This window comes from Heloderma suspectum, chromosome 2 (genome assembly GCF_057233095.1).
Source record: "Heloderma suspectum isolate Gila_16-S chromosome 2, 16-S_ref, whole genome shotgun sequence".
In the NCBI taxonomy this organism is placed as follows: Eukaryota; Metazoa; Chordata; class Lepidosauria; order Squamata; family Helodermatidae; genus Heloderma; species Heloderma suspectum.
The window spans coordinates 301,727,073-301,751,037 of NC_139459.1; the positions used below are offsets into that span (position 1 = coordinate 301,727,073).

Consider the following 23,965-nt stretch of genomic DNA (forward strand, 5'->3'; position numbering starts at 1 on the left):
CTCTGGATGGTAATGTGTTCTACTCCAGGTACGTCAAAGTGTGGCAACCCTGCCCTGCCAGGCACTCATTCTGCTGAGTGAGCCCTGGGAGTCAGCCCCAAAGTTCCACCGTAATGGCACAACAGCTTCAACAACTGCATGAAGTTAATGGAGATCTAAGTCAGTCTGCAGTCCTATGCACACTTACTTGAGAGTAAAGTCCATTGGACTCTGGGATTTACCTCTAAGTAAGCATGCAGAGGACTGGGTTGCACATCAGTTAGGCTCTAATAAGCCATCTCTCTTGGAGACTACTAATATGGCTATTATTCTGGGACTACTTTTAAAGGCTTCTGTCTCTTGTTGGAATATCAGCTCCTTAGAAAAGAAAGCGGATGCCCATTGTTTCAGAACATATGCACCATATGCCACCCACAGAGCATCAAAGCTTTGTGCTCTGACTTAAGCTGGAGAAAATAGCCACTCCCATAGTTCCTCACAATCGCTAATATAATAGTTCATAATGCCCAGGTCACCAGCCCAAGTGCATGCATTAAAGGGGGTAAGGCTCCCTTTACCCTAATTATGTGTATGCAACCAACTGGTTCAGTTGCGCTAAGAAATAATCAGACAGTGCTGGGATAGCTTTGAATGGATGCCTACAGGTCCAAAAACAATTATGGGGGGGGGGGCTTAATTGTCCGTCCACACCAGGACCTAGGTAGCTCTTGGGGTCACACCCACCCTAGGGTGTCGTCGACAGAGGGCCCTTCTCCCACGAATTCTCCAAGATAATGCCTTTACAGCGCATCCAATGCATGTCTCCTCAGAGGTAAGTCCCACGGATTTCAATGGCGCTTACTCCCAGGAAAGAGGGGCATCGGATTGCGGCCTGCGAGACCCGCCCATTTCCTAAGCGCCCTCCTAAGTCAGCCTCCCCCAACCTGGCGCCTTCCAGATGTGCCGGACGACAACTCCCGTCGTTCCTCGGCCACGCTGGCTGGGGAATGATGGGAGCTGTAGTCCAGCACATCTGGAGGGCGCCAGGTTGGGGGAGGCTGCCGCGATGAGATCCCCGAGGTCCAGATCAGCACGTCGGACAGCCCCCGGCGCTCTCGGAGCGCTTGAGCTGTGCCCGCCCCTGCGGAACGCCCTCTCCCCGCGCAGACGAGACCTTCTCGTCCTCTCCGCCCGCCCCGGCCCCGGCTGCCTTCCCGGTCGACGTGCCTCCCTTCCCCGCGGCGGCCGCGGCCGCCCGGCCCCTTCCCTCGCCATCCCGCCTGCCCACAATGAAGATGGCGGAGGCGGTGGCTTCAGCCGCCTACGCCAGACGGGTGGGCGCTACCACGGCAGGGCGGCAGGAGGGGGGTAGGCGGGAGGGCGGAGCGGACCATCGGGGCAGCCGGGAGCCATGTTGGGGCTGCCGGAGGAGGCGATGCTGCCGCCGCCGCCGCCACGGAGCAGCCGGGCCCGCAGGGGAGCCAGCCGCCGCCGCGTCTAGATAGATGGTGGTGGCGGCGCAGGCGGAGAAGGGGGCAGAGGCGCGGCGGGGCCGGGGCAGCGCCAGGCCCGGGCAGCCGGGCGGGGGGGCGGGGAAGGGGCCGAGGGACCATGGCGGAGCCGCCGCCGCCGGGACCGCGCCGCCGCCGCCCGCGCCCGCGCCGCCGCCTGGGGCTGCTGCTGCTGCTGCTGCTCCCGCCTTTGTTCCCCCTCAGCCTGGGGGAGCCAGCGGACAGAGGGGGCTGGGGCTGCGGCCGCCGGGCTGAGCCGGAGGGGCCGCGCGGCGCGCTGCCGTGCTTGGCTCTCGTCGGGGGGCTGTGCGGAGCCTCCCCCGCCGCCTGTGCCCAGGGGGGCGGCTGCCGCTGCGCTGGCCCCCTCTCGCACCCCCAGGCGGGGCAGGGGCCGGCGGCCCGCGGCTCCTCTCCGGCCGGCCCCGCGGCCCCGCCGGGCGATCAGACGAGGACTCGATGCCCGGCGGCCGCCCGCGGGGAGCGGGGCAGCGGCTCCCCATGCTTGTGGATTATAAACGCCCCCGCACGTCTTCCGGACCGCCCGAGCCCGGCGAGTTGCAGCTGGACGACCTGGGAATGCATCGCGCGGCTGGCTGCGCCCGGGGCGGACTCGGAGAGGACGGGCGCCGCCTCCAGCCCTTCCCAGCCCGGGACCGGGAAGGGGGCGCAGGGGCCGGACAACGGGGCGTCTGACGGGAAGAGCCGGGCGGCCCCATCCCGAATCCGCCATCTCGGCACGGCGGCAGCCCGGACGCCGCGAGCCCGCCGCTGTGCAAAGCGGCTTCCCGGCGCACGGAACGGGACCCCCGCCTGCCTGCTGGTGCTCTGCGAGGGCTCCGGCGGTGCAAGCGCCGGGAGAAGAGCCGGGAGCCCAGGAACGCCGCCGCCGCCTCGCCTGCCCACCATGCGCCGCGCTGCCTTCGGCCGCTCCCGCGCCCGCTCGCCTTTCCGCGGCTGGTTCGCCTTCTGGACCTGCCTCCAGCTCTGCGCGGGCCAGCCGAGGCACTCCGGAGTTCCCCGCCGCTGCGCCGGTGAGTGCTGGGCGGGCGGCCAAGAGCGGCGCTACACCCGGTCCGGGGCTGGGGGAGCCGGGGCGGAAGCCGTTTCAGCACCACGGGCGCCTCGGACAGCTCCCGGCGTCGCGCTGGGAAGGCCCCAGCCGGCCGTCGAGCGGCGCCAGCGGCAGCCGCCCCGTCCCGTGCCCTGCCTTTCCCTCCGCCCGCTTGGCCCGACCAAAGGCTGTTTACAAACTCTTTGCTTTGGCGTGGATTTTAGGAGCCCGTCGACTCCGGTATTCTCGTCTTACCTGACCTTAAAAGCTACTCATCCAACTATGCAGAAGGAGCCAGCGCATTCCTCCTGTGCCCAGAAATGGAGGAGGAAGAGGAGGAAGAGGAGGAGGAAGCGAGCGGGGCCCCTGCTGCCCTTGCTGAGGACACGGAGGGCAGCCAATCGCCACCCCCTCTTCCCTCAGTATAATTACCAGGTCCAGGTGGCTGAAAACCAGCCCCCAGGGACCCCCGTGATAACAATGGCAGCTCAAGACCCCGATTCCGGTGAAGCCGGCCGGCTATTCTATTCCATGGATGCCCTGATGAACAGCAGATCTTTGGACTTGTTTAGCATAGATTCCCAAAACGGCCTCATCAGCACCACGGAAGTTTTGGACAGGGAAAACATGGACCTGCACTACTTCCGCGTGACGGCTGTGGATCACGGAGCTCCCCGACTTTCTGCCACCACCATGGTGGCTATAACAGTGGCGGACAGAAATGACCACAGCCCAGTGTTTGAGCAGAGCGAGTACAGAGAGACTATCCGAGAAAACGTCGAAGAAGGCTACCCGATCTTACAGCTGAGGGCCACCGATGTGGATTCTCCACCCAATGCCAACATTCGATACCGGTTTGTAAATGAGCAAGCAGCCCACTCTGTCTTTGAGATAGATCCACGGTCTGGGTTGATCACCACCAGTGGGCAAGTGGACAGGGAGAAAATGGAGAAATATTCTTTGGTGGTGGAGGCGAACGATCAAGGCAAGGAACCCAGTCCTCGATCAGCCACCGTGAGAGTCTATATAACAGTGCTGGATGAGAACGACAATGTCCCACAGTTCAGCGAGAAGCGGTATATAGTCCAGGTGAGAGAAGATATAAGGCCCCATTCGGAAATTCTGAAAGTGACTGCCACTGACTTGGACAAAGACAACAATGCTCTAGTTCATTATAACATCATCAGTGGGAACAGCAGGGGCCAGTTTTCCATTGACAGTGTGACCGGCGAAATACAAGTGGTGGCTCCTTTGGATTTTGAAGTGGAGCGAGAGTACGCCCTGAGGATACGGGCCCAGGACGCTGGGCGGCCTCCTCTGTCCAACAACACGGGGATGGTCAGCATCCAAGTCGTGGACATCAATGATCATGCGCCCATCTTTGTCAGCACCCCCTTCCAAATATCTGTGTTGGAAAATGCCCCTTTGGGCCACTCAGTAATCCACATCCAGGCGGTGGATGCCGATCATGGGGAGAACTCTCGCCTGGAGTACAAGCTGAGTGGGGTCTCGTCGGACACCCCCTTTGTGGTGAACAGCGCCACAGGCTGGATTACTGTGAGCGGCCCCTTGGATCGAGAAACGGTGGAGCACTATTTCTTTGGGGTGGAGGCCCGGGACCATGGCTCTCCGTCTCTGTCTGCTTCTGCTAGTGTCACCATCACTGTAATGGATGTAAATGACAATCGGCCTGAATTCATCCAGAAAGAATATTTCATTCGTCTCAACGAAGATGCAGCCGTGGGCACCAGCGTCCTCAGTGTCACTGCAATCGATCGGGATGTGAATAGTGCCATCAGCTATCAGATAACAGGTGGCAACACTCGGAACCGTTTTGCCATCAGCACACAGGGGGGAGTGGGACTAATCACTCTGTCTTTGCCCCTGGATTACAAACAGGAGAGGCGCTTTGTGCTCACAGTGACAGCCTCTGACCGGACCCTGCATGATAATTGCCATGTTCATATCAACATCACTGATGCCAACACCCACAGGCCGGTGTTCCAGAGTGCCCATTATTCCATCAGCGTTAATGAGGACCGTCCTGCAGGCAGCACTGTGGTAGTGATCAGTGCCACTGACGATGATGTTGGGGAAAATGCCAGGATCACCTACTACCTGGAGGACAATATCCCTCAGTTTCGGATTGATGCAGACACAGGGGCCATCACCTTGCAGGCGGAGCTGGATTACGAGGACCAGGTTACCTACACGCTGGCCATTACAGCCAAAGATAATGGGATCCCTCAGAAAGCAGACACCACCTATGTAGAAATCATGGTCAATGACGTCAATGACAATGCCCCTCAGTTTGTCAGCGCCCACTACCAAGGCATAATCTCTGAGGACAGCCCTCCTTTCACCAGCGTGCTCCAGATCTCCGCCACTGACCGAGATGCTCACACCAATGGACGGGTGCAGTACACCTTCCAGAATGGAGAGGATGGGGATGGGGACTTCACTATAGAACCTACGTCTGGGATCATTCGCACAGTCCGCAGGCTGGACCGCGAGAGCATCCCAGTCTATGAACTCACCGCATATGCTGTGGACAGAGGGATCCCTCCCCAAAGAACCCCTGTCCACATTCAAGTCACTGTGCAGGACGTTAATGACAATGCGCCTGTCTTCCCAGCTGAGGAGTTTGAGGTCTTAGTGAAGGAGAACAGCATAGTGGGCTCTGTAGTGGCCCAGATCACAGCTGTTGATCCAGATGAGGGGCCCAATGCCCAGATCATGTATCAGATTGTGGAAGGCAACATCCCTGAAATTTTCCAGATGGACATATTTTCAGGTGAGCTCACTGCCCTGATTGACCTGGACTACGAGACCAAGCCAGAGTATGTCATTGTGGTTCAGGCCACCTCTGCCCCTCTTGTTAGCAGGGCCACAGTCCATATCAAGCTAATTGATCAGAACGATAACAGCCCCATTCTTAAAAATTTCCAGATCCTCTTTAACAACTATGTCTCCAACAAGTCCAACACCTTCCCGTCTGGGGTCATAGGGAAGATACCTTCCTATGACCCAGATGTGTCTGACCGACTCTTCTACACCTTTGAACGAGGAAATGAGCTGCACTTGTTGATTGTCAATCAGACTAGCGGGGAACTCCGCCTGAGTCGTAAGCTGGACAACAATCGTCCCTTGGTGGCTTCCATGCTGGTGACCGTCACAGGTAAAGACCATCACAACTCCTTCAGTGATTGCAGCAATGTTGTGTTTCCTTGTGTTGTAGCATTTGGGCCAGCCTCTTAGCTCGTGTTAAATGATGCCAAGTTCTAAGCATTTGGGCCATTATGCCATTGGGAGCCTGGAAGAAAAAAGAAAACGGGGAGAGACTTTGATAGTAATTATGCTGGCGGATCTTTTATTTATTTTTTCCCAGCTTCCTTTAGGGTGTAATAGTGCAGTGGGCTACCAAAAAGGCAAGATTTGATTGCTCACTATTATCTCGTGGCAGACTCATTTCATAATTTATTAGATGGAGCCAGGTTCCTGCCCTGAAGAGTTTACAATCTAAATTAGATAAAGTGCACACAAAGGAAGGAAGGAAGGATGTAATTTGGTAAGATAAACCTGCTTGTTGCATGGAGAATTCAAAAAGGGAATGCAGAGGCTTCCTGGATCTTTTCTCAGCTTTCCTTTCATACGATGGCATAATAGTCCAGCAAATATGGACAGTGTTAGGGCGAGGCCTTTGTGGGGCCTCAGAGACAGTAGAAATAAGGGCTGGGGGTTCAGTTGCAACGAGTGACGGAAACTGGAGAACTTGTCTGGATGGTAGTTGTCCCCACAGCTGTAGAGGGGGGAGGGAGGGGGAAGAGGGGTACCCTAAGAAGAAGGTATCAGCTAACACAATGTTTTTCTGAGCCACAGTTGTCATTTTGGATTGCGCTCCTGGGTTGATTTGATTCTTCCCCAGCCTAACCAGGAATAGCACAGAGATTGCCACAGCCAATTGGAGTCGTGAGGAATAGCATGGAGGTGGCCACGGTTTCCACATGGCTAGTGGGTATCAGACACATTGACTTAGCATGCCTGGACCCAAAAACACCTTTGTCTGGATTGGGAGCAGCCTTGACAGGCGACAAAAAAGGATGGGTTCCTTTCTTAGATTTGACATTGCTCTCCATGGCTGTCTGTCGTTCTGGTCTTCCCTGCAATACATGAAAGATCTGAGTGGCAAGGAAGGATGTACTGTTTACTTATGTAAAAACATTTCTATCCTGCTGTTCCTCCCTAAGGAGGTCAGAATGACATACTTTAAAAACAACAACAACCATAAAGCAAACCATAGCAATCAATAAAACTCACAGCAGCAAAAGTATCTAGGAGTGCTCAAAAGCTTGATTGAAAAGAAAAGTTTTAAGAGCCCTCCTAAACGCACACAGTAACGGAGCCATGTGGATCTCCTGGGGGAGAAAGTTCCAGAGGCAAGGGCCACCACAGAAAAGGCCCCCTTGCATGTTATCACCTTATAAATACCTGGAGGGACAGCCACCAGGTCCCCTGTAGAAGATCTCTGTTGTCTGGCAGGATCATTCGGAGATAGTCTTTTAGGTAACTGGTCCCAAGTCAGTTAGGGTTTTATAGATTAAAAAACCCAGCACTTTGAATTGGGCAAGAAATGAATATGCAGCCAATGTGGTTGGTACAAAAGGGGGTAACATGAGCCATATATGCCACCCCCGAAAGAAGCCTGGCTGCACATTCTGAACCAAATGAAGTTTCCAAATTGTCTTTAAAGGCAGCTCTGCTTAGGGCATATTATAGTACTCAAGATGGTAGCTGAACACATTAAATTGGCTTACAAATACATTGACGGAAATGACTATTTGTTGCCCTCAACCAAATGCTCACAAGTCCTTACCTCTCATCCCCCAAGCCTGAGTTTCACTTTTCCTATATGTAAACCATGGCAAGATGGAGTTATTTCTGTAAGCTGCTTTGCAAACAAAACATAAAGAAAATACAAAAAAGTTATTGGGCCTTGCCTGTTATGTTTTAGGGTTAATTTGAATTCAGACCAAGAAGTGTCTAGGGCAGAATTCTCTAACCTGGTGCCCTCCAGATGTTTTGAACCAACTCCCATCAGCTTCAGCCAGCATGGCCAAGGGACAGGAATGCTGGGAGTTGTCCAAAACATCTGGAGGACACCAGATTGGGAAGGCTAGTCTAGGGTGCCAGGGGTCAGCCTTGAAATATGAAGTCATAATGAAGAGAATGCCTCTAAGCCTGTACAGAATGCCTTTCCCTTTCCAAAGAATAGAAGCCACACATCTGGCCTTGGGAGTAAAGGCTTCTGGGGCAGAGGACATGACTTCCAGGCATGCTTTTCAGCCCTGGCACCTCTCCTTTTAAGAATAACATGCTGGGCAACCTGTTACATGTATCTCTAAACCTGTGGATCAGTGACATTTCCCAAGGGCTCTCCTGTCTCTCTGTCATGGCTCAGGTACATACACTGTAATGCTTCAGAGTTTTCAGAAGCACGATTTTTTCTTTTTCCCCTCTGGTGGTTGATCTGATATTGCTCTGGCTGGCGCTTAGATGCTGACCCTGACCCAAGTGCTGAAAAGGTCACTCCCTCTCACTGCAAGAAGGAAAATGTTCCCGCACTTTGGAGCCTTGGCAGGTTTGGCCCAAGCCCCGACAGTTTCCTTGCCCAGGTTTGGCCTCAGACTCGGATTCCATCAAAATTGCTCTTTTTCATTTAATTAATTTCATCAGTCATATTAACATGCCTTGTCAGCATTTCCGTCTTGGCTACAATCCCTTCTTTGTCCTTCCTGCCCTCCGAGAAAATAGGGTTTTACATGGGCTCAGAGTATTAATCCTACTCCTATTTAATGTTACACTTGTAATACCAGATTATCAGTTTCCCAGGTACATTTTTCTAAGATGTGTTTGTGGCTCTGGCAGGGATCAGGGCAAGAACTCCCACCTCCCAGTTATAAAACAGATTCTCCATGTTGCTGGCCTGATTGTAATATCAGAACTATAGCAGGTGAGCTCTGCGGGTACGTACATAAATGTGTCTCTAGAAAACACCCCTGCTCTGTAAGGAGATGTGATTTTAATCTGACAGATGGGAATCAGACATAAAGACGGGGCCAAAGGCCATTGAGGAAGATGGACGACAGGGCCAAGAATAAATTCAGAGATGACTTGAGCTCCTCTAGTCCTGGGGTCCCCCTGTTGCGAGCAAGAGGTGGCTTAAAAATGGGACCTAATTATGCCAAAGAGCCCAAGTGTGACTTGTGGAAATGGGTGCAGGAAGGCCCTGTTTGTGGGGTCTGGGGGAAGAGGAGAAGGTTGTACCAGTAGCACACAGGCTTAGTAAACCAGCTGGGTCTAGGGAGATGTACATTATTCATGACTTTCCCCACATCCACAGCTATCATCTAACCCCCTCCTCCTCCTCCTCTCCCCCCCCCCCGACTAATTTAGGGAGTGGGTTGAGAAGAGGCCGCCCTTGTTTCCTTCAAAAGAGAGGGGCACATTGCTGTGTGCAGTGCAGGTGGCTCAGGCTCACTGCTAGATTGGGGTTCTTCAGGGGTTAATTGTAACTGCAGGGCAGGGCGATATCATATTCAGGCACACATACAGAGAGCTGGGGTGGGGGGAGAGAGAGAAGCAAACAGGCTGATTACTGGAGAGCTACGCTGACCTTTTCACGCTTCTGCCAGGCTGTGCTCACGCAGGCTTCTGCCTCCCTAGCACACTTAACCCTGCACAAAGGCAGGAAGAAATCACATTTTCAGGTCTTGCATTAAACTGCCTTAGAACAACAAGGCTCTTGAAATGACAATCTTGTCATAGCTCCAGTGTGGAAATGAGGAGAGAAAAGGCTAAGCTCACAGAGGCGAGGAGAAGGCTGGAAAGCAAATTAGTCAAAGGAGCCATTGCTCGGGGTGGGGGTGGGGGTGTGTGTATACATATACATGCAGAGCTGCCCATTCTCTCTCTCTGTCACACACACACACACACACACACTATATATATATATATATGCAGAGAGGGACCGAGCAGCTCTGTGCCTTTTGTTGGCTCTGATGGTTGCTGGGGATGTTTAGGCCATTCTGTTGAAGAACAGCTGCTTCATGCAACCTCTGCATTTTATTTTTATTTTTTTTAAATGCTTTTGTTTGTCGAGTACCTTCCATGCAGTCTGATACTGTAGAAAACAAAAGTACAGGAGCTCGCGGCTGAAATCAATGCACAATTAGTCATGTTTGGGGGTGGGGTGTTACAAAATGGATCTTAATGGATGGAAATCCGAGTCATATTACATCGCTCAATAATGCACAGAAATTAACATGGCAGCCTCGGTTTGTAATGCAGAACACACATTCACTTCAGAACATCAGCGGCGCTCCAATGTTTTTTTGGGGGGAGGGGGTCTTATTTTTAAGGTTTTAAGCCAACCTGGTCTCAGTACACATGAGCTGCGCTCATTCCTATACAGGGATTTCTCTTCCCATGGACTCAGCAAGCTCCAGTAGATGGAGCACTGGACTTAAACCAGCTTTCCCCAGCCAGGTACCCTCCAAATGTATTGGTCTGCAGTTCCCATTATCCCCAGCCAACATGATGGGAGGTGTAGTCCAACACATCTGGAGGGTGCCAAGTTGGGGGAAGGCTGACTTAGTTTTGTCGGTCTGTGTTCATATCCAAACTCAGGGATGGATGCATTGTCCTGCTTTGGGCAAGTCGCTGACTCAGCTTCTGCCCTGGACACATGTCGCTGCTCCTGCACAGCAGCCAGTGGCCCCAGAGCAGATGTGTAGCATTTCCATGTGTATCACTAGCCACATGTCCATATGGCTCAATAAGGCCTAGCTGGGCATCACAATGTAGATTCGGATCCTTCCATGCACAGATCTTCCATGTGCTAACGGTGCAAGGCACTTGGCTGGTCAAAGTCCTACATAAACGATAATGAGATTAGATTAAAAAGTGGAATAAAAGCTAGGTTGCCGTCTTAGTTTACCAAATTACAGGGTAAAGGTGTATACTTATTCCATTTCTATCTAGCTAGTGCCTGTTATCGATCAGAAGAGACTGCCTTTCGTGGGTTTAATTCTATACATGTGAGGAAGAAAAAGGAGAGGTGTGAGCCGCTGTTATCCCAAAGGTTTTGACTTAATCAAACCAATGATGTTTAGATAGAAGGATCTTCCTCATACTAATAGGTTTGACTTAAATTGTAGGTTACTGTGGTCAAAATTATTCTTCCCAAAGGGAAGTGAATCTACATGAACGAGCAGAGTTTCTTTGAGGTGGGAGGGCAAGATTCCTCCCAGATGCTTCAATTATCTCTGTGAAAGGTCTCACATTAAAACAACTGGCACTGAAGTGGGAGCTGGTTCCCTAGAGATAAGCAGCACTACAGATGTCTGTTGCCTGGGAAATTAATTCTGGGGGTACAAAGTCAGATGGCAGCGGGATACACTTGTACCAGACCAAGGGCAAAATTTGAACCAGACCAAGGGCAAAGACTAGGTGCTACAAGGAACATGGGTCTGCCACAGAAAACAGCAGAACTGTATAGAGTTCCCCCCTCCCTGTTTCCTAGTTTAGCTTACCCAGTGTCCTGTTCTCATCATGCTGTGTAGCCTGCCTACTCCCATTACAAGCAGCAGCCAATGATATGGAGCAGAGGTGAGATCACACAGCATCATGATGTCAATATGGGTAGGTCATGCCAGATGTCATGAGGAAATGTTTGTGCTGGATCCTGACAAAGAGCTACCATTTTCAACAGCAGCCCTGTGTTCCTTGTAATATGAAATTCTGCCTTGGGATATTTTGACGTACCAAAACATGATGTCGGATTGTGTCTTGTTTAAGACTTTGTTTGATGAATAGCAATTCTGGGAAAAATAAAACCTGCACCGGAGTTTGTGCTTCCTCTCTTAAACAGCTAAATTAGTGCTGGCTAGTGGTTAAGACGCTGAACTGCAGACTGGAAGGTCGGCAGGTCAGCAGTTCGAGACCCGAGTGCCACGTGACGGAGTGAGCTCCTGTCTTCAGTCCCAGCTCCTGCCAACCTAGCAGTTCGAAAGCAAGAAATTGCAAGTAGATAAATAGGTACCGCCTTGGCGGGAAAGGTAACAGTGTTCTGTGCACCTCGGTGTTCAGTCATGCCGGCCACATGACCACGGAAGCGTCTTCGGACAGCGCTGGCTCTTCGGCTTAGAAACGGGGATGAGCACCGTACCCTAGAGTTGGACACGACTGGTTGGGGACACCTTTACCTTTTTTTTAGGTGAACTAATGCAAAAATCCTATGCAAAACAGGATTCTAGATCAGACAGACAAATGCAGACAGGATTCTAGATCAGAGGGACTGCTGGACTTGGTACAATGTGCCTACCGAGAACTAGAAGCCCTGGGAAGTAGCTAAGGTGGGAGCCGCTGTGATCTAAGGCAACCTTCCCCACGCTGGTGCCCTCCAGATGTTTTGGCCTTCAAATCCCAGCAGCCTCAGCCAGCATGATCAACACTGGGAGTTGTCGTCCAAAACCTCTGGAGGGCACCAGATTGGAGAAGGCTGATTTAAGGCATTGCGCTAGGTATTGTAAGCAGTTGGCCTTTTTCCAGCCACTTGCTTTACAAAATATCCTAGTTCAGTACTCGAATCTTCCAACGAAGAATGCTGAGGTAGCATAGGAAAGTCCTCTGCCTGTGAAACTGGAGAGCAGCTGCCGCAAGTCAGGGCAGACAGTATTTCCCTGGACTGGATGGCCTGTTGATCTGAATCTCTTGAAACCTAGCATCTCAGGTAGCTACTGGCTTACGAAACAAGGATTCTTGCTGGAAGCATGCATTGGACAGCAAACGTTTTCTTCAGGGCAAGGTATCACTTCAGCCGGACTCTTCCTGAGCCAAGATTTGTGGCACTCTCTGGGTTGGACTGGAGGACACCTCCCCCAGCAGTCATGTTTGTGACAGTTATGCCAGTGCTACGCCACTCCCTGCAGGGGTAAACACAGGGAGTGTGAAAGCAAATTCATCTCCAGACATGCAGTGGGCATGCACCAGGGCTCCAGTTGTGATTTCCCAGTTTGTGCACCTGAATTTGGAGATGTGCGCCTCTATTTCACATTCTGTTTCACATTTTACATGCTTACCACAGCAGCCACTGGCATAACACTGGCAAACACAACTGTCGTGTAAAGTGTGAAGAAGCTCTGTTTCCTTTGCATCTGCCTGGCTGTGGGGCTGTGAGATCCAGCAAGCAGGAAAATTATTTATTTTTATTTATTCATTTCATTTCTATACCGCCCAATAGCCGAAGCTCTCAATAGTCGAAAAGCTGCTTGGGAACCCCGCAGACTAAGACTCAAACTGTGAATGCCAGACAGACCTCACCATTTCTAGAGGGGTGGCCATGTTATTCCGTTACAGCAAAAAACAACAGAGAGTCTTGCAGCACGTTAAAGATGAACACCTTTACTATGGCATAAGCTGTCACGGACTGCAGTCCACTTCATCAGATGCATGGAATGTCAACCCGAGTTGGTAGGTTACACATATACATGGGTGTAGACAAGGAGAATTTTAAAAATGTAAGCAGTGCGGTCAGGGCGAAATGAAGGGCAAGAAATACAGACAGTGATAATTACATTAAACGTAGGTGTATGTAAAATAATTACAGTGACCATTCACAAAGTAGTGTTGACAATCATCCTGGCATTGATAAGTTAATTAACACCTGTAGTGGGATAACCCCCCTCCCTAATTTCAATTCAAGCAACAGGTGAAAGAACTGAACTTCTTAATAAGTGTTAACTCAGAAATTTCATGCTGGATTCTCCCTTTGAAGCTCTGCTGTTCAAGAAAAGCCACTGTTAGGTGTGCAATGGAGTGTCCTGGGAGGCAGAAATGTTTTTTTTACTGGTTTCTGAATGTTGCACATTCTGATGTCAGGTTTGTGTCTGTTTATTCTTTTGCATAGAAAGTGTCCTGTTTGTCCTGTGTAGAATGCAGGAGAGCATTGCTAGCAGATGATGGCTTATATCACATTGGAAGATGTGCAGGTGAATGAACCCTTCATGTAATGGCTGACGTTAGTGGGTCCTGTAATAGTGTTGGTTGAGTAGATGTGGGGGCAAAATTGCATCTGGGCTTCTTGCAGAGTCTGGTTCTTGTGTTTATGTCTCTGTTATGTGGCCTGTTGTTGCTAGTGAACATCTGTTTCAGGTCAAGGGGCTGTTGTCTGTATGCTAGGACAGGCCTACCGCCCAAGGCTTGTGAGAGGGAAGGGTCATTTTCTAGGATGGGCTGTAGATCAGAGATGGGCAACCTTTTTTTCACTCAAGGGCCCCATTCCCTTTTGGGTAATCTGTTGGGGGCTGCACGTTGGAGGTAGGTGGAGCCAAAGACAGCTGTGGGCAGGGCCAGAGCCAAAACTGGGTGGGTCACCTCTTTTTCTCTTTCTCTTCCCCCACCCCTTCCTCTTCCCCATCTTCCTTCCCACCAGCAGGCTGCCAGGGAAGGGAGATTGCTCTTGCCAGAAGTCTGACCTGATTGCATGCACAGGGCATTTGAAATTGGCTGAGGGCTGCATGACATTAAACCAAGGGATGCATGCAGCCCTAGGGCTACAGGTCACCAACTCCTGCGGTAGATCATTGCTGATACGTTAGAGTGGTTTTCTCTGGGAGCTATAAATGACAACAAGTCGTTCTTGGTCACTTTCTCTTGTAGGTCTGTCCTGTAGTGCAATATTCCTGGCCTGGATATTAGTCCGTCCTTTTTTATCTGCTTTTCCACTTCATTATAGTCTCAGATGTGCCTGCTGTAAAGCCTGAAGTTGTGAGCCTCTGTCTGACGAGTCAGAACAAATGTGGTTGCATCACTGGGCTTGGCCATTGAGGCTGTGTAGCAGCTGATAGGTTTCTGATATGAGATGGTGCTTATATGTCCATTACGTAGTTGCGTAGTCATGTCCACAAAGTGAACCTATCACATGGAGTAGTCTATGGTTGGTGGAGGGGTAAAAGTTGTTGGTCCTAAATAAAAATATCAAGTGCCACCAGCCCATAAATCCAGATGATAAAGCTATCATCCATGTATCTCAGGTAGAGGGGGGGCTTTTGGAACAGGAGCTGAGAAAGTGTCCACAATCAGCCATGACACTATTTGTGGATAGAGACTGCAAAACTGCAGCGAGTTGCATGGAGCCTCCCATCATTCGATGGGATCCTTCAATGAAAAATTGGAAAATGGCACAAGCCGCTCAGGAGTTGCTGTTGACACTGATTGCAGTGGTGCAGCTAGGTGATTTTAGACCCTGGACTTCATGGTCTTATGGAGCCTTCCTTTAGACAGCCATGCATATTACTTCAGTTGTGAAATACACCATTAATATGTTGCTTCACCCTCCAGCTGCCATTCAGTGCTTGACAACTGCTTCTGCGTTCCTGATATGTTAGAACAATAACCACAGTAAAGACTGTTTGCCAACCTTGATTAAAAAACAACAACACTTTGAGCATGTACAGTTTTGAACATAAGAACATTAGAGGAGCCGTGCTGGATCAGACCAAAGGCCCATCTAGTCCAGCATTCCATTCACACAGTTGCCAACCAGCTGCCTGGGGGAAGCCCACAAGCAGGACATGAGTGCAACAGCACGCTCCTGCCCATGTTCCCCAGCAATTGGTGTACAGAGGCTCACTGCCTCTGGTACCAGAGGTAGCATATAACCATCAGGATTTGTAGGCTTTGATAGCCTTCTCCTCCATGAATTTGTCCAAATGCAAGAAGATGGTGGTCTCATACCTCCTGTGGACTTTGTCCAATCCCCTTTTAAAGCCATCTAAATTGGTGGCCATCCCTACACCTTGTGGAAGTGAATTCCATAGTTTAACTATGCACTGTGTGAAGAAGTACTTCCTCTTATCTGTCCTGAATCTCCTTCCAGTCAGCTTCATGAGATGACCCTGGGTTCTAGTATTATGAAAGAGGGAGAAAAATGTCTCCCTATCCACTTTCTCCACACCATGCATGATTCTGCATTTAAACTCACTTAAATCATAGCACCATCATGACTGCAGGAATAAAGTGGAATCTGCTTCTGCTGCCCTGATGCCTTCATCACCTGCCACTCCTGGCATGGTCATTTGGGCTGCACTGGCTGCGGGGCCCTGGACTTTGGCCCCAAGGTCCAACCCTAACTGCGCCACTGATCGGCAGTAGTCCTATGGATCACATGAAGCCTCCTTCCCCAACCTGGCACCCTCCAGATGTGTTGGGCCTGCAACTCCCGCATTTCCCTGCTGGCATGGTCATGCTGGCAGGGAATTATGGGAGTAGCAGTCCCGATACATCTGGAGGGTGCAAAGTTGGGGAAGGAAGACATGAAAGATCACAAGGGCTGCCAGAATGCTACATGCAGTCGTCTACAATTGAAACGTCTCTAATATGTTACGAATCAGTCTCAGAGTGGGGAGATGAGACACCTGAAATTCAAACTGCAAATAATCTTTACAGATCTGGAATTCTTGGAAGAGCCTAGACATCTAGATTCACTGGAATGCATTTGCTGTCTGTCATGCCTTCAACTTTAAAAACTAATTGCGTATTTCTCTGCCGAAGTCACACAAATTTCCCTAGGCCTGAATTCACCCTCTTACTTGGTGCCAGATGTTTCTCTGAAGGGTCCCGTCTTTGGGACTGACTCCTTTGTAGGTCTGCCAGAGCTCCAGGCTAGTCAACTACAGGGTGTCATGCAAGCTGCGTTTATTTAGGTTAGCTGTTAATTAACAGTTTTGTGGTGTCCTTGGATTGTGTGTTTTAATCTCCTTATTTAAAGTTTTCAAAGCAAGAGGCACTTTAATTAAATTAGCAATAAAGCATTGTGAAAGCCAAACTTGACCTGATTTGCAAAATTGCTTAATTCCCCCACTTGATAACCAGGAACTTTAAAGAGCTTGAAGATGCCTTGCAGAAAGAAAGAAAAACAACAAGCAAGAGGCATTTGCTGATGGAACAATTAGCTTTTGTTTTGCTGTTCCTCCCTCTTCCATGTTGTGTGGAGCAATCAGAAGCATGTTTACTCGGAAGTAAATTCCATGGAGTGCAGTGTGTTTGGGATCACAACTTCAGGCCACAAAACACTCAGTGAAAACACCTAGACTTTAATGATTACTTCTTTTCATTATGTTCTGACTTGAAAGTTGTTGTTCATTGGTCTCTGTTTGTGATTCCTGCGGGGCAGCTAAATTATTATTGGCATTAGCATCGGAATTTAATGTGATTCCGAGAGGAGGGAAAGCCCCTGGCTCTGGTGGTGACTGCAGGCAGTGTGTCTATGTCTGTGTGTATGAATGCGCGCATGCGCACGCAGGGGGGAGGGATCACCCATCCATCCTGCTAAATTTATCCTGAAGTAGGGCTAAAACATTGCACTGTTACAACCGCACACAGTTAAGTGCCCCCTGGAGTGTTTCCATACGAGGAAGCCAATATGGATGGTCCCACATTAGGGACCAATTAGTTCCATCCACTTGGACAGAAATTCATGGCTAGAGCATCCCTTTGTCAGGACCAGAGTGTTCTTTTGTGTAGTCCAGTGGTCCTGGGTAAGCCAATTCACACAGAGGCATAATTTCCCAGCATCCAGTGTGCTGAGAGATAAAAATATCGGCGAGCCAAGACCTGGCTCCCCTACAAGCTACCGTTGCATGTGAGCAGCACAGACGCGAACCACTTTGTGCAAATGTTGCGACAAGATTAGATTTGTCAACAGTTCCCAGTTGCTTCCTTCATGCGACTACTCCTGAATGTACTCGCACATATAATCATGTGCATGATTGAACTAGTGCTGCAGAGATACTACACATCTCTGTATAGTCCAATGTGGCCACACATTTTGTAGGCGCCAGGTCGCGGCGATGCGGAGGCCAGAAATGAGGCAGTGCTGCAAGCACCACGTTTGGCGGGCCGTGCCACCCCCGACTCCAAAGACTGACTCGAGAAGTTACACTGCCAGGACAGAAGCAGCCTGAGGCCTCGCTCCCCTCCTGACACAGCAAATGCCTTCCCCCCCCCCCATGCTGGAAGAGGCAGGTCCCATGTCAAAGATGGTGCGCGTGTCTCCTGGGTGCTTCTTCCTGAACAATGTCGCTCGGGAATTGGTGAGGACAGGTCAAAAGCAGTTTGCAGAACGGGACCCATTTCTGATGCGGGGAAGGGCCCGCTCCCAGTGCAAAAGGAGAGGACAGCCCTGGAGGCCCCTCTGCCATCCTCTCCTTTTGCACTAAGAAGGGCACCTGCCCGGTGCCCACTCCGACCTGTTGCCAGGAGGGGAAGGGGCTTGCCCGGATACATACGTTTCATTTTCTAAATGTGCCGGTTGTCCCGCACACCATCAAAATAACTGAGGGTTTATTTGAGCTGCATATCATTATGCTGGGCAGTAAGCTAAACACATTCCCAGACCATGATGCACGAAGGAGCCTAACTTTGCCTAGAAATAACAGAGGTGATAATAAGCCAGTGCAACAGGCCCAGACTTGTACATTTTAATGCAACTCTGGATTTTCCTTCCCCCTTGACCATCAGCATGCATTTCACTGAACATGACTGAGATTTTGACATCTATTTCCAGAGGCAGACCATGGATTCTGGGGCTATCTTTGCCCTCCCACATTCTCTAGAGTAGGGGTGCACAACCTTTTTGGCCCCAGGGTGATGCTTGCTCAGGGATCAGGGGCCGCATACACACACATATACAGTACATGCATGCACACACACACACACAGCCCAGTGATCCTATTCCAGATAGCTCTTTGTTCGCTGCTAGCAGCAGCAGGGAAAGAGCAATCTGGAACAGGATCTCTGGGGGAAGTAGTGGAGAGTACAGGTGACAGGGAAATGGGGGGGGGGATTGGAGGTGCCAGAGGGTCAGGGTGCTGCAGGTTGTGCACACCTGTTCTAGAGTTACCCTGGGACAACCCATCACAATGCAGCATTGAGCACCTCATGGGCTCAAAGGCTGGATTGGATGGATCCAGTAGAGGCTGGTGGCTCTCATTTAGGTGGGGCTATGAATCCATCCTGGGTTGTAGTCAGAACCTGTCAGAACTCTAAAGGAGCTATCCAAAATGCTGAACCCTATCCCCCAAATGCGTTCACCACATTGGATAGCTCCTTTAGAGTTCTGGCTGGTTCTGACTAAAGCCCAGAATAGCTTTACAGCCCCACCGAAATTGGAGGCACTAGCCTCCACTGGATGGATCTAATCATTCTTGACATTTCTTTTAGGAAGAGCACAGAAGGAATATGTAGGGGGGGGGTGTAGCATCCGGAGATGCGTCTGGTTTGCAAGAAAGAAGAGCTTACTTCCTGGAGGGTGAATGTGATCCAAGGGGCTGACAACTGATTCCTCTCCCCATCTGTATAGCTGAGTATCTCCCGAGATTAAACCATGAAGAGCTGCCAAGGGTTCACACTCTGTCACTGTAGTCTTTCCAGAGTAGGGTGTGTGTGTGTGGAGGGGGAGTCAGGCTGCTTTGCTCTCTGTAACCATAACCCACTCTGGACGTAGATATATATGGTTGGCGGAAACTACCGTTCCATGTCAGATCAGCCACTTGCTGTTCCAGGTTCATCTTGCTGCTGAACAACTACATGTTCAGGAGAGTCCCACTGGAGGGGACGTGAATATTCACCATCCTCTGGCTCCCTCTCGGTTGCCAGGGCCTGCGTTTATTGAGAATGGCTGAAGCTCTCTGATTAAAATGACTCCTGGGGGGTTTGATGCTTCCAGCCAGCTTTGGGCTTCCTTTGTGTGTAGATTGAAAGGTGGGATGGGGGAAGGGTCATTCTCTTAACCATCTGTTTCCCGTTAATGTAGAACAGATTGTGAGTCTGGGCAAAAGGCCTGAGCTATCGCCAGGGCTGCACTGCAAGCACTGTTCATCGCACAAGGCAGGCGCTACAAATGACACTCGTGGCAGGGATGTGAGCATGTGCGTGCGACACAAGCAGGCCCCCTGCTTGTGCATAGTGTCTCTTGATGACATATTGCCCCCAGGCCTTTGGGGAAAGCACTGACGAGACAGCCGTTTATCGATGTACCCCCGTGGGCATGAAACCACGTGGGCAATAAATTGGTAAAGAGAATGAACCACTCCCTTCATCCCACAGATTTTTACTCAGATGGGAACGTGTGGTCAATACAATCCTCTTCCCCACTTTGCAGAGTATATTACAGACATGGTGTTTTGGGCCTGCTTTCCACACTAGCCCTTTTCTCCTAAGTAAACATCACTACTTCACTCCGTTCTTATGGAAAATCCAGAAGATGTTGCTGCCAAACCTCTGCAGTCTAGCATTTTCCCTGTTGTCCTTCCATCTTTTTAAAGGCCTGGTTTGTTGTGGCTTTACAGGCTTCATGACCATTCTAGGGCCAGCGTGCCCAATGTGGACTGGCAAAGTGCAATCAAAGCTTTTCCCTGCTATTGGCTCTTCAGTTAATGACTTCCTGGCAGCTTCCAGTCACAACTGACCATGTAATTACTTGTTTCCTATTTTTATTTCTTTGTTACATTTATACCCTGCCTTTCCATAAAAAGGCCCAAGCTAGCTAGCAACGATAAAGCCCACAAAATCTTTTTTAAAACCCTACTCTATGACAAGTAACCAACATCACAATAAAATCAGATAACCGGTTAAATATGACGGTTAGTTAAAAACATAAATAAATTACAAATGCAGGTTAAAACAGAGCAGCAGAGCAATCCCATTGTTTTCTGCTTTATTTTTTATTATCACAATTAAACTTTCAAAACGCTATTCTCTCTGTCCCCACCCTTTGGGCGTCTTTCAGCCCTGACATCTCCTGTTTCTTCTGGGCCACAGTGAGAGAGAGAGAGAGAGAGAGAGAGAAAGCACACAAGCAGCCTTGCAGTCTTTCACCTCTCTAGCCAATGTGCACTGTGGTTTCTCTCACAAGAATAAGATTCTTGATAAAGAAACCATAGAGCATGGCATTCGAGTGCCAAAACTCCTCCATGACAAATTCCTCTCTCACTGCAGCCCCCGAAGACATGGAAGCTACTAGGGGACACCTGGGGGTGCATTCAAGAAAGCCTGGGGCTGCATGTGGGTTTGCCACCTTTTTGGAAATGATGAAATTGCTGAGGTTGTAAGTAGGAAACAGTCAATTAAAGGGCTGGTTGTGGCTGGGAACCACCAGGAAATAACTAAGTAAAGGGCCAGTCATGGGGATGGAGAAGGAGGAAACAGCTAATGTAAGGGCCAGTAGCCAAGAGTAGGGGGACCTTTTTCTGAACAGAAATTTCTTCTGAGGAAACACTTGTTTATGTATGTATTTCTTTATTATCATTATTTATATCCCTCCTTTAAGGATACAAAAATCTCTCCAAGGCAGCTTACCAATAAAATCAAAATACAATAATAAAATCATGCTAGAATAGTATTGAAATGTTTTCAACTAATGAGGATCCTTTCCAGAGGGCTGTCTTTGTGTGTGTGGGGCGGGGGGCAACGACAACAATCCCGCTGGAGCTGGAGCGCACTCTGATGTCTTTTTTGCCTGTTTCCCTCGCTCTCCTGTTCCTTCTCGCACCATTTTAATTCTGCTTCCAGCTGATTTGAGAAGAGCCATGTCTCACAGCGCTAAGAGACTCTAGTGTGGAAGCAACCACAGTTTGTGAACTGTTTTAAGTGCAAAGTATGATAACTTACCACCTGGTAAATGATCACCTGTAATGGGCGTTACCCGTGGTGCTCTTGCACAGCTCTTGTTCATTTCTGTCACCTTGGACATTCCGAGGTGTCAAACCTCTTTCAATTTCAGAGAAGCTATTGGGGGGCACATTCTACCGGCGGCTGAGGGCCAAAGGCAAAAAGGGCGAGGCCAACAATGCCCCAAAATCAGCCTATGCTTAGCTTAAAGCTCTTACTGCCCGTAACGGTTCAGACTGTTAGTCATTCCACTACCAGGACTTCTGGTGAGCAAGGAGGGTGTGGTTGGCAGTGCCGCAGCTCCTTTTAGTTTTCTTTAGTTTTTAACTCTGTGTCTTATGTTTTATTATTCACTGCCAGTCACTCAGCCTTAGGAGAGGCATTTCAATGATTTAGAATGGGGGGAAAACTGCACAAAAGCCAGGAAACCACCAGACGCTTGGCGGTCAAGGGAAAGGGAAAGGGAAAGGGAAAGGGAAAGGGAAAAGGGAAGGGAAAGGGAAAGGGGGTGGGGCCAGGGGAAAGCTAGAGGGCCAGATTGACACCCCAGGCAGGCCAAATGTGGCTCTTGGGCCTGAGCTTCAGTAGCCCTGATTAGAGATGTAAACTTTTTGGAAATTTTGAGGCCATGAGAAAAAAGCTGTTTTTAATGGGGGTTTTCAAGAAAAAATTGACATTTTGGGAAAAATTGAAAAATAAGCAATACTTACTTTTTTTAGCACTCTTTACAGATCTAAAGTCACTTTGTTGTTTCAAGACAGCCTTCCCCAACCCAATGCCCTCCAGATATTTTGGACTTCAGCTCCTATCAGCCTCAGGCAGCATGGCCAATGGTCAGGAATGCTGGGCACTGTAGTCCAAAACATCCGGAGGGCACTAGGTTGGGGAGGGCTACTTTAGGGACATAAAGCAGCCTTTCTGTTGCTAAAGATATTTTATGTGCGACTTAGTTTGCTCATAAAATTATCATTATATTTTAAATCTTTTAAAAGTGAAAGTATATTTGTAATTATTGTCTAAATAGATTAGAACTACATTAAATGACTGCTACAGCATCAGCAAACGCAGGACTTTGCACATTTACTGTCAAGAATGCACAGTAGTCACTCTACTCACATGTTGGGAAACGGAACATAAGTCACTATCAGTAAAATATACTTTAGATCAATAATTTCAGTAAGGAATGAAAGAACTAACTATGCTGGGAATCTTACAGAGAGAATTTTAAAAAACATTTTCCCCATGGCTTCATTATTTCCAGACATTTTACATCTCTAGTTTTTCTTTAAAAGAGTTTTTATGAAAGAGTTTTTAGAAATCATTTTGGCGGGAGAAAAGGCTGGGTAACAATATATAAATACTTTGTCTTAAATTCTAAAAGAAAATATTTCATAATCCAAAGCTGTTCAATTTTTCCAATTTTTCAGAAAAAAACAAAACCAGTCCTCAGAAAAAAATGGGGGAAAACTCCCCCCCCCCAAATTTTTCCATTTTTTCCCCCCAGGCCTTCACATCTCTACCCCTGATATGAGGCTTGTATAGGACAACATCCTGGTGGATTGTGCCCCATGGATCAGATCTGTCCTTTTCTCACTCTGCTGCCATTTGTTGCATCCAAACATTATTGTCTGAGATGGCCATTGCACCTTGCCTCCTAGTTAGGCAGTCTCTGCCTGCAGCTTACTTTGCATGATGTTTCATACATCCTCATCCTCATTTATTGAATTTCTTTATACAGGGAAGGCATTTTGCACTGTATCAGAGACATCAACATAAGGAGCTGTAACGCAGTGGTAGAGCACCTTCTTTGCATGGAGAAGGTCCCAGGTTTGATCGCTGACATCTCCAGGTAGGCCTGGGAAAGACTCCTGCCTGAAACCTTGGAAATATGCTGCCAGTCAGTGTCAACAATACTGGGCTAGATGGACTGATTTGCTATAAGGCAGCTTCTATGTTGCTATGAGTCACTTATCAAACAAATAGTCCATCTAGCATAATAACATCCTCTCGGCGTAGCAGCAGCTGTCCAAACACTTGACCAGATTTTCTCAGCCTAGCTCTCCAAGTCCCTCCATTCGCAATGCCAGGGTCTGAAAATGGGAGCTTCTACATGGGATGCCCATGCCATTTCACTGAGCCATGGCCCCACCATTCAGATGCGTCCCTCCGCTATTTCAGCACACGACAGTGGCCATCTCTGTGCTGCAGTTGCTACAGATGTGATCCCTGACGCTCTGCAATGACGGTGACCTGCTGGGGCAAATCAATGTTTGGTGTCGATAAGTGGTGGGTGGGCACTGCAGCTGTCCTCTCCACGGCCCAGGCAAATATCAGCAACAGCAATGGCAGGAAGGGGTGGGAAGAAGGGGCAGCCAGGCCCTTGGGACAGTGAGATTACAGAAAGGCCATAGACAGGGTCAGAGGTGAGTGTGGAGGGGCAGCAGCTGAGATGCAGAGGGGGGGCAGCAGGAGGCCTGCCCTCTTTGTTCTTCAGGAAGCAAGAAACAGAAAGGAGCTTTGTTGCCTCAGAGCAGGAAAAGGAGATTTACATCCGCTTTTTGTCTTTCTTCTGATGTAAAACCCAAAAGGGGAAGTTGTGCATCTCCCCTGTAGCGAGATGCAGGAACTGTCCTTGCCCATAGAATTCATAGAATCATAGGGTTGGAAGGGGCCTACAAGACCATCGAGTCCAACC

At 49.6% G+C, this 23,965-nt stretch overlaps 3 protein-coding genes across 3 annotated transcripts in view; all 3 read left to right on the top strand.

Annotated features, from left to right (window-relative positions):
• The window catches only part of NCKIPSD (NCK interacting protein with SH3 domain), a 192,982-nt gene extending 169,943 nt beyond the window's left edge, over positions 1-23,039 (top strand). Inside the window, exon 14 of the transcript XR_014788530.1 lies at positions 23,009-23,039. The gene's annotated coding sequence lies outside the window, so the exon portion shown is untranslated. The remainder of the gene's footprint in view (positions 1-23,008) is intronic.
• On the top strand, positions 1,591-2,862 carry LOC146354896 (uncharacterized). Its single transcript, XM_084829827.1, has 2 exons — positions 1,591-2,521; positions 2,766-2,862. Exons 1-2 carry the CDS (start codon positions 1,591-1,593, stop codon positions 2,798-2,800), a joined length of 966 nt encoding a protein of 321 aa, XP_084685953.1. The 3' UTR covers positions 2,801-2,862.
• Positions 2,824-23,965, top strand: part of CELSR3 (cadherin EGF LAG seven-pass G-type receptor 3) — a 187,732-nt gene continuing 166,590 nt past the window's right edge. The window contains 1 exon segment of the mRNA XM_084829828.1: positions 2,824-5,719. Coding sequence (XP_084685954.1) covers positions 2,824-5,719 — 2,896 coding nt within the window.

Excerpts from the sequence above, each read along its gene's own strand:
- LOC146354896 (XM_084829827.1), top strand. The coding sequence starts at position 1,591 with ATGGCGGAGCCGCCGCCGCCGGGACCGCGCCGCCGCCGCCCGCGCCCG. Across the intron at positions 2,522-2,765 it reads AGTTCCCCGCCGCTGCGCCG|GAGCCCGTCGACTCCGGTAT; the intron begins GTGAGTGCTGGG and ends CGTGGATTTTAG.